Below are 12,821 nucleotides of genomic sequence, written 5' to 3' on the forward strand. Positions count from 1 at the left end.
TAATGGGCCCCTAGAAGTGCACGCCGGGCCCCCGCAAGTGCTCGGCGGGTACTGTCAACAAAAAGACGTTTTCTGCTGGAGTCTTCCCATTCACCGAGGACGAGACGAGTTCCGTCAAATAAAGTGGGCTTTTGGTACGCCAAGTGCGTGCTTAGGTGGCTTAGATTAGCACTGGGTGTCCATTACTAGCTATTTCATGCATGGACAGCAGAGCTGGTCTCATGGTTATACACTTAGGTCCATATATATATATATATATATATATATATATATATATATATATATATATATATATATATATATATATAATACACATATATATATATATATGTGTGTGTGTGTGTTTGTATTTGGCTAACACCTAGAGAGAACATTCACACCGGGGTTAAAATGTTGATGCTCTACGTTTGGAGTGTCACATAAAAATATCAACTGTAGACAGCCCGGATGGCAAGTGCTCTGAGACACGGTTGATGTTTGTTTGTGCCGCGGTGACTTATCTATTCTCCTCAAAGACATCAAGTCTGCGGGCAGGACAAAGGCGAGTCAGCAGGATCCCGTCCCACGGGCCGGGTCTCACCCCGGGGTATCAAGTGATTTCGTCTGGCGGACAAAAGCCGTCACGGTCCCATCCGTGCTGAATAGATCGTCTATTACAGCTAGCCCGTCGCCAGATCTCTCACCTCGTTTTACGTCGCCAGATCACTCACCTCGTTTTACGTCGCCAGATCTCTCACCTCGTTTTACGTCGCCAGATCACTCACCTCGTTTTACGTCGCCATATTACTCGCTTCGTTTTACGTCGCCAGATCTCTCACCTCGTTTTACGTCGCCAGATGACTCACCTCGTTTTACGTCGCCAGATCACTCACCTCGTTTTACGTCGCCAGATCACTCACCTCGTTTTACGTCGCCAGATCACTCACCTCGTTTTACGTCGCCAGATCACTCACCTCGTTTTACGTCGCCAGATCACTCACCTCGTTTTACGTCACTATATTAATGTTCTACTTCAGGCATAATTTGTGTACATGCTATAAAAATAAAGAATACAATTCAAAGTACGTCAAATCGTACAAAAGCGTGTAGTTGAGTTCAACAACTGTGAGTAAAGCTTGGCCTATACATTCAACTATTCTCTGTGTTTAGGGGCGGCGTGGTCGGACAGTAGAGCGACTGATTGCTAACTCCTAAAGTCCCGAGTTCGGACTCCCGTGGACAGCAACCCATCTCGGAGCGAAAACTCCAAAAATCAAACAACTGCTGCCTTATAGATTGTTCTTGGTTGGACTAAGGCTATGGAGAGCATAGGTACACAGAAAAGCAAGCTATGAACGGAGTCAACGGGCCATATTACATGTTGACACACTGTATACTCAAACATCCTAATATATAAAAGCCCATGTGCGCACTCCACTCTCTCTCTCTCTTTCCGCAATTTTTTTAGGCAATGTGGTCAGAATGTTTAGCGATATATGGAGAACTTTAAGATACGGACTTTTGTTGAAAATAATATGTTGGATGTTTAAAATGTATAAACTAAATTTTATTTAAAGAATGAAAATAAAAATAGAGGTATATTCGAATTTAGAAACACAATTTTAATTATGCAACCGGAAAAGCATTTATTGTTGTGAAAAGAAGGCTTCAAACAATGATGTCTTATGTCACATGTTTGAACTACGGAAAGAACACAAAACTAAAGGCGTCATCTTCCAATTTTAAAATATGAAGAAATGAACTATTTCATTCAAATCTGATTTAGATCTATAAAATGTATACACTTTTCTAGGCCAAAAGTAATACACATTACTTTTAAAAAAACCCCATAAATACCATTCAACGGAATCATTAACGGAATCTTTTAAAAGTCTCTTGATAAGTGCGTGCATAATAAATATGGTGTTGTGTTGACTAATATTAGTAATAATGTATATTATTTGTTTTTTTTCTAATAAGTATCGGTAGCCTTTGTTATTTTAAATGTGCTGTTATTTTTGGCTATTTAGTTATTTCTTTGCTTTGTCACTAATATCGCAATGTGTAGTGTTGCATTTAGACTTAGGATTAATTAAATGTAATGTAATGTGTGTAGGATTTATACGCATGGTATTTTTTTATAATTCATATAAAAATATTTCGTATGAAGTATGTAGAATCTATATTGTAACTATGTTAAACATATTATTAATAGCATTTAATAGAATGTTCCAACGTCCTCGGTTTTCATTGTGTTTTTTTTTTAATGCTAACAGTAAATTACCGTGGTAAGTTCATCTAACTTGCTGCACTCAACTCATCGCAACAATAGTTCAACCACTTTTACTGCCCACATTTATCACGCTCATTACATAACAAAGCATAGGATCAAAACAGAAAGCCGACAAGGTTCAAAGGCTGTCATTGACACAAAACGTCAACAACACACGATATGGACGGACAAGGCCGACTGAGAAGCCAAAAAGGAAAGGCCTACGATTTGTACTTTCTGGATTTTAACTTACGTAGAAGTATTAAATTCCATACAAATACTTATTTGTGACTTTTTTCCTGTTTTTTTTTTCCTGTGACTTTTTTTTTTTCCTACAATCCATCAGTCAGTAGGCATGGCGTCAGTCAGTAGACACGGCGTCAGTCAGTAGACACGGCGTCAGCCACTACACACTGCGCCAGTAGACACTGCGTCAGGCCACGCTATAAACACCCGCTAACAACACAGTTTAAGTATTGATCGTGTCGAGACTTAGAATGGCCTTAAAAAAATTAATGTGCATTAATTATTCACACCACACACAGAGTAATTGTTAATTACTGCAAACACATGATCTTAAGCATAACTACACACAAGCTGACACCCTCCACACTTACACACACACACACACATCCTGTTAATAAAAACAATGAAGTCTCAACTTGATTTAAAATTAATTTCTATTTATTTATGGCAAAATGACTGAATAATATTTGAAAAACTCCGCTGTATGTGTGCGGATATTAACACATCTACCCAACACATAGATTTGACATAAGAATGCTGTCAACATACAAAGTCTATTTATAGACACGTACATAAAACATCAAATACTTCGCTTGCACTCAACTTAGTGGAATAGCAATACACACGTATCAATAATACACCAAGATATACATCATAAAACTAGTGTACATTTTATTATGCAAAGTTCGCCACGTGTAGTCATACACGAACAAATAAAACGTCATGTGACGTCATACACGGACAAATATGGCATTGTGGCCTTGGCTCTTTGGTTGGTTGTAATAAAAAAAATGCAATCGAGCAGAACAGTGAGCACCTAGCGAGAATTGTCTTCTCAGAGACATCGATCTATCGATACATGACGAGCATCAAAATCACTTGAGATAATCGATCTATCGATACATGACGAGCATCAAATCACTTGAGAGACATCGATCTATCGATACATAGCTAGCATCAAATCACTTGAGATAATCGATCTATCGATACATAGCTAGCATCAAATCACTTGAGATAATCGATCTATCGATACATTGCTAGCATCAAATCACTTGAGAGACATCGATCTATCGATACATGACGAGCATCAAATCACTTGAGATAATCGATCTATCGATACATGACGAGCATCAAATCACTTGAGATTGGAGATACAAGATTTTAAAATACAAGAATTGCACTGATTCATGTTTGCAGCAAACATCACTGATGATACCACTAAACTTTACCTGACCCCCCGCCACTAAACTTTACCTGACCGCTACTAAACTTTACCTGACCCCCCCCCCCCCCGCCACTAAACTTTACCTGACCGCCCGCCAATAAACTTTACCTGACCCCCCCGCCACTAAACTTTACCTGACCGCCACTATACTTAACCTGACCGCCACTAAACTTTACCTGACCCCCCCCCCCCCGCCACTAAACTTAACCTGACCGCCACTAAACTTTACCTGACCCCCCCCCCCCCCGCCACTAAACTTTACTTGACCGCCCGCCAATAAACTTTACCTGACCCCCCGCAACTAAACTATACCTGACCCCCCCCCCGCCACTAAACTTTACCTGACCGCCACTAAACTTAACCTGACCGCCACTAAACTTTACCAGACCCCCGGCCACTAAACTTTACCTGACCCCCGGCCAATAAACTTTACCTGACCGCCACTAAACTTTACCTGAACGCTACTGACCGCTACTAAACTTTACCTATTCACTTATTATGTTGCTATAAAAATGTAAGCTGGCCAAACACTATGGGCATCAGCCGTCTAGGGGGGGGGGGGGGGGGGTTGAGGGGGGAGGGGGAGGTTGATCTACTAAGTGTTGACAGTAGCACTGGGTTGAAACCTTCTGGAAATGTTCACACGAGATTGTCACTAAACAGTGTGTGTGTGAGAGTGTGTGTATGTGGGGGGGGGGGGGATTGTTGGTTATTATATACTGGCGGGTGGGGGGGGGCTGTTGGTATCGATACAGTATGTGTGTATGTTTGTGTGTCACTATACAGATGACATAGCTTAAATGTGGGGGTCTAGTGGTCACTATACAAAGCTTGTGTGTGTGTTTGTGGGGGGGGGGGGGGGTTCGGTTAGTCACTATACAGTGTGTAAGTATGTTTGTGTGTGTGTCAGTTGGTTACTATACAGATGACAGAGCTATTGTGTGTGTGTGGGGGGAGGGGGTCGTTAGGCTTAAAATGTATTTGGAAGAATAAAAAACATTTAGGTTGAAATATGAGATAAACAAGACTTCCTCCATACTTTGTATATACGAGAAAGTAAAAATTGTGTTGAATAAAGTTCGGTCAAATCATCAGACCGATACGCTTGATTGATCAGAGACGATGGTCATACAGCATTACAACAAAGTCACATACCAGTTTCATACACTATCAAATCAAGCCAACTCAAGTTTACCATACACTTCCATATAAGAAGTTTATCATACACTTCTATACTAGCAGCTTACCATACACTTCCATATAAGAAGTTTACCATACACTTCTATACTAGCAGTTTACCATACACTTCCATACTAAAGTTTACCATACACTTCTAAACTAGCAGTTTACCATACACTTCCATACTAGAAGTTTACCACACAGTTCCTTACAAGATGTTTACCATGCTTGACTTGGGTTAGCCAATAAATTTAGAACATATACAACACATTGTCCAAAACATTTCCAAACATTTTAAATATAATTTTATACCGGTACCTGCACATACAAGCACATATTTTACAGTATTTTGTGCCGGGCAGTGGGCAGATTTAGGCACGTCTGTCCAAGTATGCCCTTCACTATTACAGCGGCTACAGCATTACGCATACATCACAATTACATCATGTAAGCTAACTTAGTACCATGTACACATGTAATAATAGCACATTAGGTTAGTCAAACTCCAATACACACACACACGCACACACACAAAGACACACACACTACAATTACATGGTGTAGGGTAATAATCATGTCACAATTACATTAGGTAAGCTAACACATATAATTTATTATGTTTCACACACCAGGACAAACAAACAAACCAACAAACATAACGACGTATTGACAGAATGAGTGGTTTAGTTAGATGACCAAATCTATCACTGACAGACTGACACATAGATAGAAACAACACCTTCGTAGTCCGGGTCTGGTGCGGGGGGGGGGGGGTAGACTGTACGTGGGTCAGGTCAATGTTGACCCTGGGGTAATGGGCTACACACATAGCTACAAGAGTGTCCGTTCATGGTAGCTGGTGCTAGCTAGTGGTAGCCGGTGGTAGCTGGTGCTAGCTGGTGGCAGTGTAGTGTGGTTGTTTTTAAACGTCACGGGTACAAGTTCTAGCACGTGATGTAACTGGTTGCAGATTGTTTTTTCTTATAAAACTCCATCAACTGACAAAGGAAAAGTTGTCAACAGAATAAACAATCAAGGTGTCAATATTGGTGTCATGACTCCACTGACTAAATAAATATTGACATGGCAGACTGACCGATCAAGTTAATGATGTCACGCTTGTATGTGAAGTTTATACTGTCGTGATTTATCACTTTAGTTTGAGTCACTTTTGTGACATTTCACTGTAGTTTAAATCATCTGTGTGAAGTTTCTCTTTAGTTTGGCTCATATTTATGACATGACTTTGAGTCATGACTGTACAGTTGATGTGTAGGACGCCTTATAGTTGATGTGTAGGACATCTTAGACACCTTATAGCTGTGGTGTCGGACACCTTATAGCTGTGGTGTCGGACACCTTATAGCTGTGGTGTGACACCTTATAGCTGTGGTGTGACACCTTATAGCTGTGGTGTGACACCTTTTAGCTGTGGTGTTAAACACCTTACAATCAAAGTTTTAGAGTGTGCATCTCTCGAGCGATGTCATCAAGACACAGTAGACTGTAGAGCATCGTGTCCAATGGTGTCAGATGTACACACTAGCATGGTGTGTTGGACACATGTGTCGACTGGGTGTGTTGGACACATGTGTCGACTGGGTGTGTTGGACACATGTGTCGACTGGGTGTGTTGTCCTGGGTTCTCGTGTCTGACCCCGTGGATCTCCAAATGGACACGAGATATCCACTGGATACAACAAACACAAGGCTGGACTATCCAGTAGATACTGCTGCAGCATACTTGACATCCACGGAACATCCAGATCAAATAGGGAAATATCCGGGCATACAGTGTGGAGCTAACTTTTATGTAGTGTCAACCAGAGTTATCGCACCTAGCATCACCAACGGAAGGTAATTACCGCCCTTAGACAAGCCTCATAACGATACGACTAATTAAATGTAATCGAATCCCTGCTCCGTATTTAGCTCACCGCTAGCTGGATCAATGCTGGCCGCTAGATCTTCAACGTCACAAACTTGTGTAGGACAAAGCTAGGCAGGGTGCGTGGCGCCGTGTTGGGCTGGGCTCCTCTCTCTCTGAGCCCGGACTGTGAGGGCGCCGTGGGCTCTTCTAACTCTGAGCCCGGACTGTGGGGGCGCCGTGGGCTCTTCTCTCTCTGAGCCCGGACTGTGAGGGCGCCGTGGGCTCTTCTAACTCTGAGCCCGGACTGTGGGGGCGCCGTGTTGGGCTGGGCTCCTCTCTCTCTGAGCCCGGACTGTGGGGGCGCCGTGTTGGGCTGGGCTCCTCTCTCTCTGAGCCCGGACTGTGGGGGCGCCGTGTTGGGCTGGGCTCCTCTCTCTCTGAGCCCGGACTGTGAGGGCGCCGTGTCTCTCTGAGCCCGGACTGTGAGGGCGCCGTGTCTCTCTGAGCCCGGACTGTGAGGGCGCCGTGTCTCTCTGAGCCCGGACTGTGAGGTCGAAGGTGTTGTTGTCTTCAATGTCATAAAGTCTGATAGTCTTGTAACATGTGGTTTACCCCCGGGTTGCCACCCACAGCCGGGTTCTGCAGGTGGTGACTCATGTGAACACCAGGGTGACCGTGGTGACCCATCATACTGTGCATCATACTGCCAGCAGAGGCGGCCATACTGGAGGCCTTCTGGAGGTCAGCGTAGATGGCGGACGGGTGGGGCGGGGACTGCTCATCCAGTTTGGTGTGGGCGCCCAGCGAGTCGGGGCTGTGCTCCTCCTTAATATCTGACCCCGGGGAGTTGGGGTCTTGGGGCATCCCTGGTTGGTTGGGCATACCCGGATGTTCTCTGTGGATACAGGAAGTTCTATTAGATGGACACGGACAAACATGATGAAATAAATACATAAATATAATATTAAAATAAATTTATATATATATATATATATATATATATATATATATATATATATATATATATATATATATATATATATATATATATATATATATATATATATATGTGTGTGTGTGTGTGTGTGTGATATATATGTATATGTGTGTGTGTGTGCGAAATATCAATAAACAGCAATAAATAGCACTGATTCTGCGAATGATATTTTATACTTTCAGCAATAAGTAAATAAATGAAATGTGTATTTCATTTCCTTGTTTGTTTTTCCAATTTTTGTCAGACTAAAAGAGAGTATAATAATTGGTTTGCTTAGCGTGGAGTAGCCGTGTAGTATATAGCGTTTTAAAGTTGTTTTTTTAGCGTGGAATAGCCGTACATTATAATAAATAAAGCTAAAGGTTGTTTTCGCGTGTCATAAGAGCGTAGTATAACAACTAGTGCTAAAGGGTTGGCTTAGCGTGGACTGGCCACTTTGCTAAAGGGTTGGCTTAGCGTGGACTGGCCACTTTTCTTTATTAGTTTGAAGTAATTGACCCGAGCAGAGGAGTTGATAGAATAAATGGTGGCCGGTGCGCGTCCATGGGTCCACTAGTGCCGCCCCCCGGGTCCACTAGTGCCGCCCTACGGCCCTGGGGCCTGGAGTGCCAGACACCACCCTGACATGACGTCACTTCCTATTAGCAGCAGCTCTCCTGACGAGTTAAGTGGCCGTCTAGTGACCGCCCAACCCCCCCCCCCCCCCACGGCAACCAACTGACCGGACCACTAGTAGCCACAAGCCTGTGGCGAATTACCGGCTAATTCTAGCAGCCGGCGAGTTACCGGTTTATTCCGGCTGTAATTGAATATCAGCATTTCTTATTGCAACTAGATCTAAATATACTTCAATAGACTATTCTTGTCAAGTCGGCCGACAACAAAAACATTTACGTTTTCCATCAACTGATTATAGTTCCATCAGTTTCAAATCAACATACAATACTGTCATCCATTTAAAATCAACATAAATACTGCCATCCATTTAAAAAAAAAATATTATAATGTCATCTATCTAAAGTTAACAAATAATAATGTCATCTATTTAAAGTTAACAAATAATAATGTCATCTATTTAAAGTTAACAAATAATAATGTCATCTATTTAAAATAACGTTTACCAAAGTCATGTATTTAAACTCAACGTGCAATAAAGCAATTTATTTTAACTCAACTTGTAATAATGCCATCTACTTAAAATTAACATACACTAAAGCCATCTACATCTGACAACAAAGTACAAAAATAAAAGTCTGAAGTTTAGACAAGTATAATTTTAAGCCGGCGGTTGGAAATTTGGATCGAAATAAAAATTCAGTGCGGAGAAAAGGTCGCCCGCCGGTAAACGCATTAACGCTATGAGGCCGTCATTTGGTGGCGTGTTTGCACACTTTCATGCCGTTGCTAGGCAAAATAGAAACCAATATGGCCGACCAATCAAGGAGGTCAAAGGGCGCAATGCTTTTTTGAGTTTTTCTGTTCAATGGTGACTTCATCTAATGAGGCCATTTTTTTTTCTCCCGCCGTTTTTTTAATGCACAGACATGTACTGGGACTGGTCGGTCTCACGTCAATATCAGCTCATTTTGGGCAGGTTGTGACAACCCCAGTCACACAGCCAGACAACCCACAGACAACCCACAGACAACCCTACATGTGTAGTACATGCATATAATGTAGAGTTAAATATGTGACACAATCACTTCTCAGAGGTGTCGTGTTGCGTCAGTCTACGTCAAGACGGGAGTGTTAAGGTATTATGGGTCTCTGTGTATATGGGTCAACGTGTTTAAAGCTATGTGTCCATGTGATCAGTGTTTCTTCCAGACTTTTTTCTCCGGGGGGGGGGGGGGGCGGACACTGATGAAAGTATATATTTTCTATATAAATTATATAAATTTCATTTCGTTCGGGGGGGGGGGGGGGCGGTAAAAAATTTTCGGGGGGGCCTGGAAGAAACTCTGGGGGGGGGGGGGGGGGTGGGGGGGAGGGTCGGTAGGTCGGGGGAACTGAAAACATAGCTGGAAGAACCACTGGACGTGATGTTTGTGTTGATGGTGTTATCCTTGACATGTACAGTACATGTATAGGTTAACCGCACGAGGTTCTACAAAAGTCTGTTGTTCTACAAAAGTCTGTTGACCGCTCGAGGTTCTACAAAAGTCTGTTGTTCTACAAAAGTCTGTTGACCGCTCGAGGTTCTACAAAAGTCTGTTGACCGCTCGAGGTTCTACAAAAGTCTGTTGGCCGCACGAGGTTCTACAAAAGTCTGTTCTACAAACGTCTGTTGTTCTACAAACGTCTGTTGTTCTACAAACGTCTGTTGTTCTACAAAAGTCTGTTGTTCTACAAAAGTCTGTTGTTCTACAAAAGTCTGTTGTTCTACAAAAGTCTGTTGTTCTACAAAAGTCTGTTGTTCTACAAAAGTCTGTTGTTCTACAAAAGTTTGTTGTTCTACAAAAGTCTGTTGTTCTGCAAAAGTCTGTTGTTCTACAAAAGTCTGTTGTTCTGCAAAAGTTTGTTGTTCTACAAAAGTCTGTTGTTCTACAATAGTCTGTTGACCGCACAATGTTCTACAAAAGTCTGTTGTTCTACAAAAGTCTGTTGTTCTACAAAAGTCTGTTGACCGCACAATGTTCTATGAAAGTCTGTAGACCGCACGAGGTACTCGCCACAATCAGACCCTACCGTCAGACTGTTGCATGTATCAAATGACAATTTTTCCACCCTGCTAGCAATCAATACTGAAACCGTGTGGTTTACACATCTTAACACGACCAGCACAAAGACACACGGACAGACACACGGGCAGACACACGGGCAGACACACGGGCAGACACACGGGCAGACCCGCGTCGTGCCACGACAAAGACAACGTTCAAGTATATGACGTGCTGCTCACAGTACAGGTAATTAACGGCACGCCAACCTGAGACTCGCAGACGTTGAGTTTCACATTTTTAGAACACAATATTCTTTTAAAAGAACAAAATAAAATAATAACGTACCACTATAAAGGAAAGCGTGGGTCGCTATAATATGTATTTATTACCCTTGATAAAATAGTATACACGACAAATATTAATGCGAAACGTTACAATTGAAGGTTTTAAAAAAAATAACGCACAACTAAAAACTTTTGCGTAAGAAATGAACGCCACGAGTATAGTGCTGAGAAAACATGTATAAATAAATCAGTACTTAATTAATTAAATCGGTACTTAATTAATGAAACATCTAATCATGCCAATCATGCCAAATTTTATGTCATATAGCACTGTCATGGGATCTTGACCTACATGTCAAGTTTGAAACAAATCGGCTCGGAAAAAGTGGGTAAAATTTAGCTCGTAAGTTTCGGTTCATCACAACAGTCAGGGCAGGTTGGGAAAATTAAAAAACAGGAATCTAATTCAATACAAGTGTTTGATCAAAACAAACGGGGAACATTGAGACTTCAGTATAAAGCATGGGAATATTGAGACGTTCTTTACATTTTAAATAGTTTTTATTATTTAAAATTCCAAGATCATACATTTTGTTTTTAGTATTGTAAATTTCAAGACCATAAATGTTATTATTTTATAGTACTGAAAATTTCAAGTTCATAAATTTTAGTTTTAAATTTTGTATGGTTCCAGATGTTCAAATTGTAAGGCAATTCTTTATTTTTTTCTGTGTTTTCTGTGTTTTTGTTTTCATAGTAATACAATCATCATTTAGACATTTATTTAAAATAACGTTACTCTCGTAGGGTTAACATTTACAATTATAAAATTTGGTAATTAGTGTAAGCTTTCAAGTTGATTTCATTTTAAAATGTTGCAATTATAAGCTACTTGATATTTAAACTTTCAAATATTCTAATCGTAGGCTTTTGTGTAAAAAAAAAAAAGACGGTAATTACTGAATGCTGCGCGAATTTTGTATCAAGTTGAATGAGGTCCAGTTTGATAAGGTGAAGGTCAGTTGTCCAGTTTGTTAAGGTGAAGGTCAGTTGTCCAGTTTGTGAAGGTGAAGATCTACTGTCCTGTATTGACTTAGTCAACGGATATAGCATCAAACATCTAATGTGACATTGTCTGACACGCGCGAAACCTAAAGCATAGACTTCATTTATATGTGTGTAGAGCCTATATCAACATCAGCTGGTATATAAAGTTATATATTTCTATATCAACATCAGCTGGTATATAAAGTTATATATTTTTCTATATCAACATCAGCTGGTATATAAAGTTATATATATTTCTATATCAACATCAGCTGGTATATAAAGTTATATATTTCTATATCAACATCAGCTGGTATATAAAGTTATATATATTTCTATATCAACATCAGCTGGTATATAAAGTTATATATTTCTATATCAACATCAGCTGGTATATAAAGTTATATATTTTTCTATATCAACATCAGCTGGTATATAAAGTTATATATATTTCTATATCAACATCAGCTGGTATATAAAGTTATATATATTTCTATATCAACATCAGCTGGTATATAAAGTTATATATTTTTCTATATCAACATCAGCTGGTATATAAAGTTATATATATTTCTATATCAACATCAGCTGGTATATAAAGTTATATATTTTTCTATATCAACATCAGCTGGTATATAAAGTTATATATTTTTCTATATCAACATCAGCTGGTATATAAAGTTATATGTTTCTATATCAACAACAGCTGGTATATAAAGTTATATATTTTTCTATATCAACATCAGCTGGTATATAAAGTTATATATGATTCTATATCAACATCAGCTTGTCTATAACATAACGTTACATATGTGTAGAACCTATATCAACATCAGCTGTTATATAACGTTACATCTGTGTCTATATCAACGTCAGCGTGTCTATAACATCCCGCTCTATTGTTTTGTCTCATTATCTGTGTCACTGACTGGCCAGATCAATACAGGAGTCAAGAGACCAAACCAATCAGCAGACGACAGAGTTGCCATAGAAATCTCGCGTTCTTGTCCACACGCTACATGTTGGCACTTCACTTGATCATTCTTGTACAATGTAACC

General features: G+C 40.3%; 1 protein-coding gene and 1 long non-coding RNA gene across 7 annotated transcripts in view; both read right to left on the reverse strand.

Moving 5' to 3' along the window:
• Window positions 1–2,913: 2,913 nt before the first annotated feature.
• On the reverse strand, window positions 2,914–4,271 carry LOC131936937 (uncharacterized). Of its 2 annotated transcripts, none has more exons than XR_009386124.1 (2): window positions 4,064–4,271; window positions 2,914–3,726 (listed from the first exon to the last, which is right to left on the reverse strand). It is a non-coding gene; the product is annotated as an uncharacterized LOC131936937 (long non-coding RNA). The 2 variants fall into 2 exon arrangements; XR_009386125.1 differs by lacking the exon at window positions 4,064–4,271 and adding an exon at window positions 3,878–3,907.
• A 2,049-nt stretch (window positions 4,272–6,320) lies between these two features.
• The window catches only part of LOC131936928 (homeobox protein six1), an 87,688-nt gene continuing 81,187 nt past the window's right edge, over window positions 6,321–12,821 (reverse strand). For all 5 annotated transcript variants that reach the window (XM_059294058.1, XM_059294062.1, XM_059294063.1 and 2 more), the window contains one exon: window positions 6,321–7,666. In XM_059294058.1, the coding sequence (XP_059150041.1) occupies window positions 7,348–7,666 (319 nt within the window). In that variant the 3' untranslated portion in view covers window positions 6,321–7,347. The remainder of the gene's footprint in view (window positions 7,667–12,821) is intronic.

This window comes from Physella acuta, unplaced genomic scaffold (genome assembly GCF_028476545.2).
Source record: "Physella acuta isolate Inbredline_101_S28 unplaced genomic scaffold, ASM2847654v3 ptg000196l, whole genome shotgun sequence".
In the NCBI taxonomy this organism is placed as follows: domain Eukaryota; kingdom Metazoa; phylum Mollusca; class Gastropoda; family Physidae; genus Physella; species Physella acuta.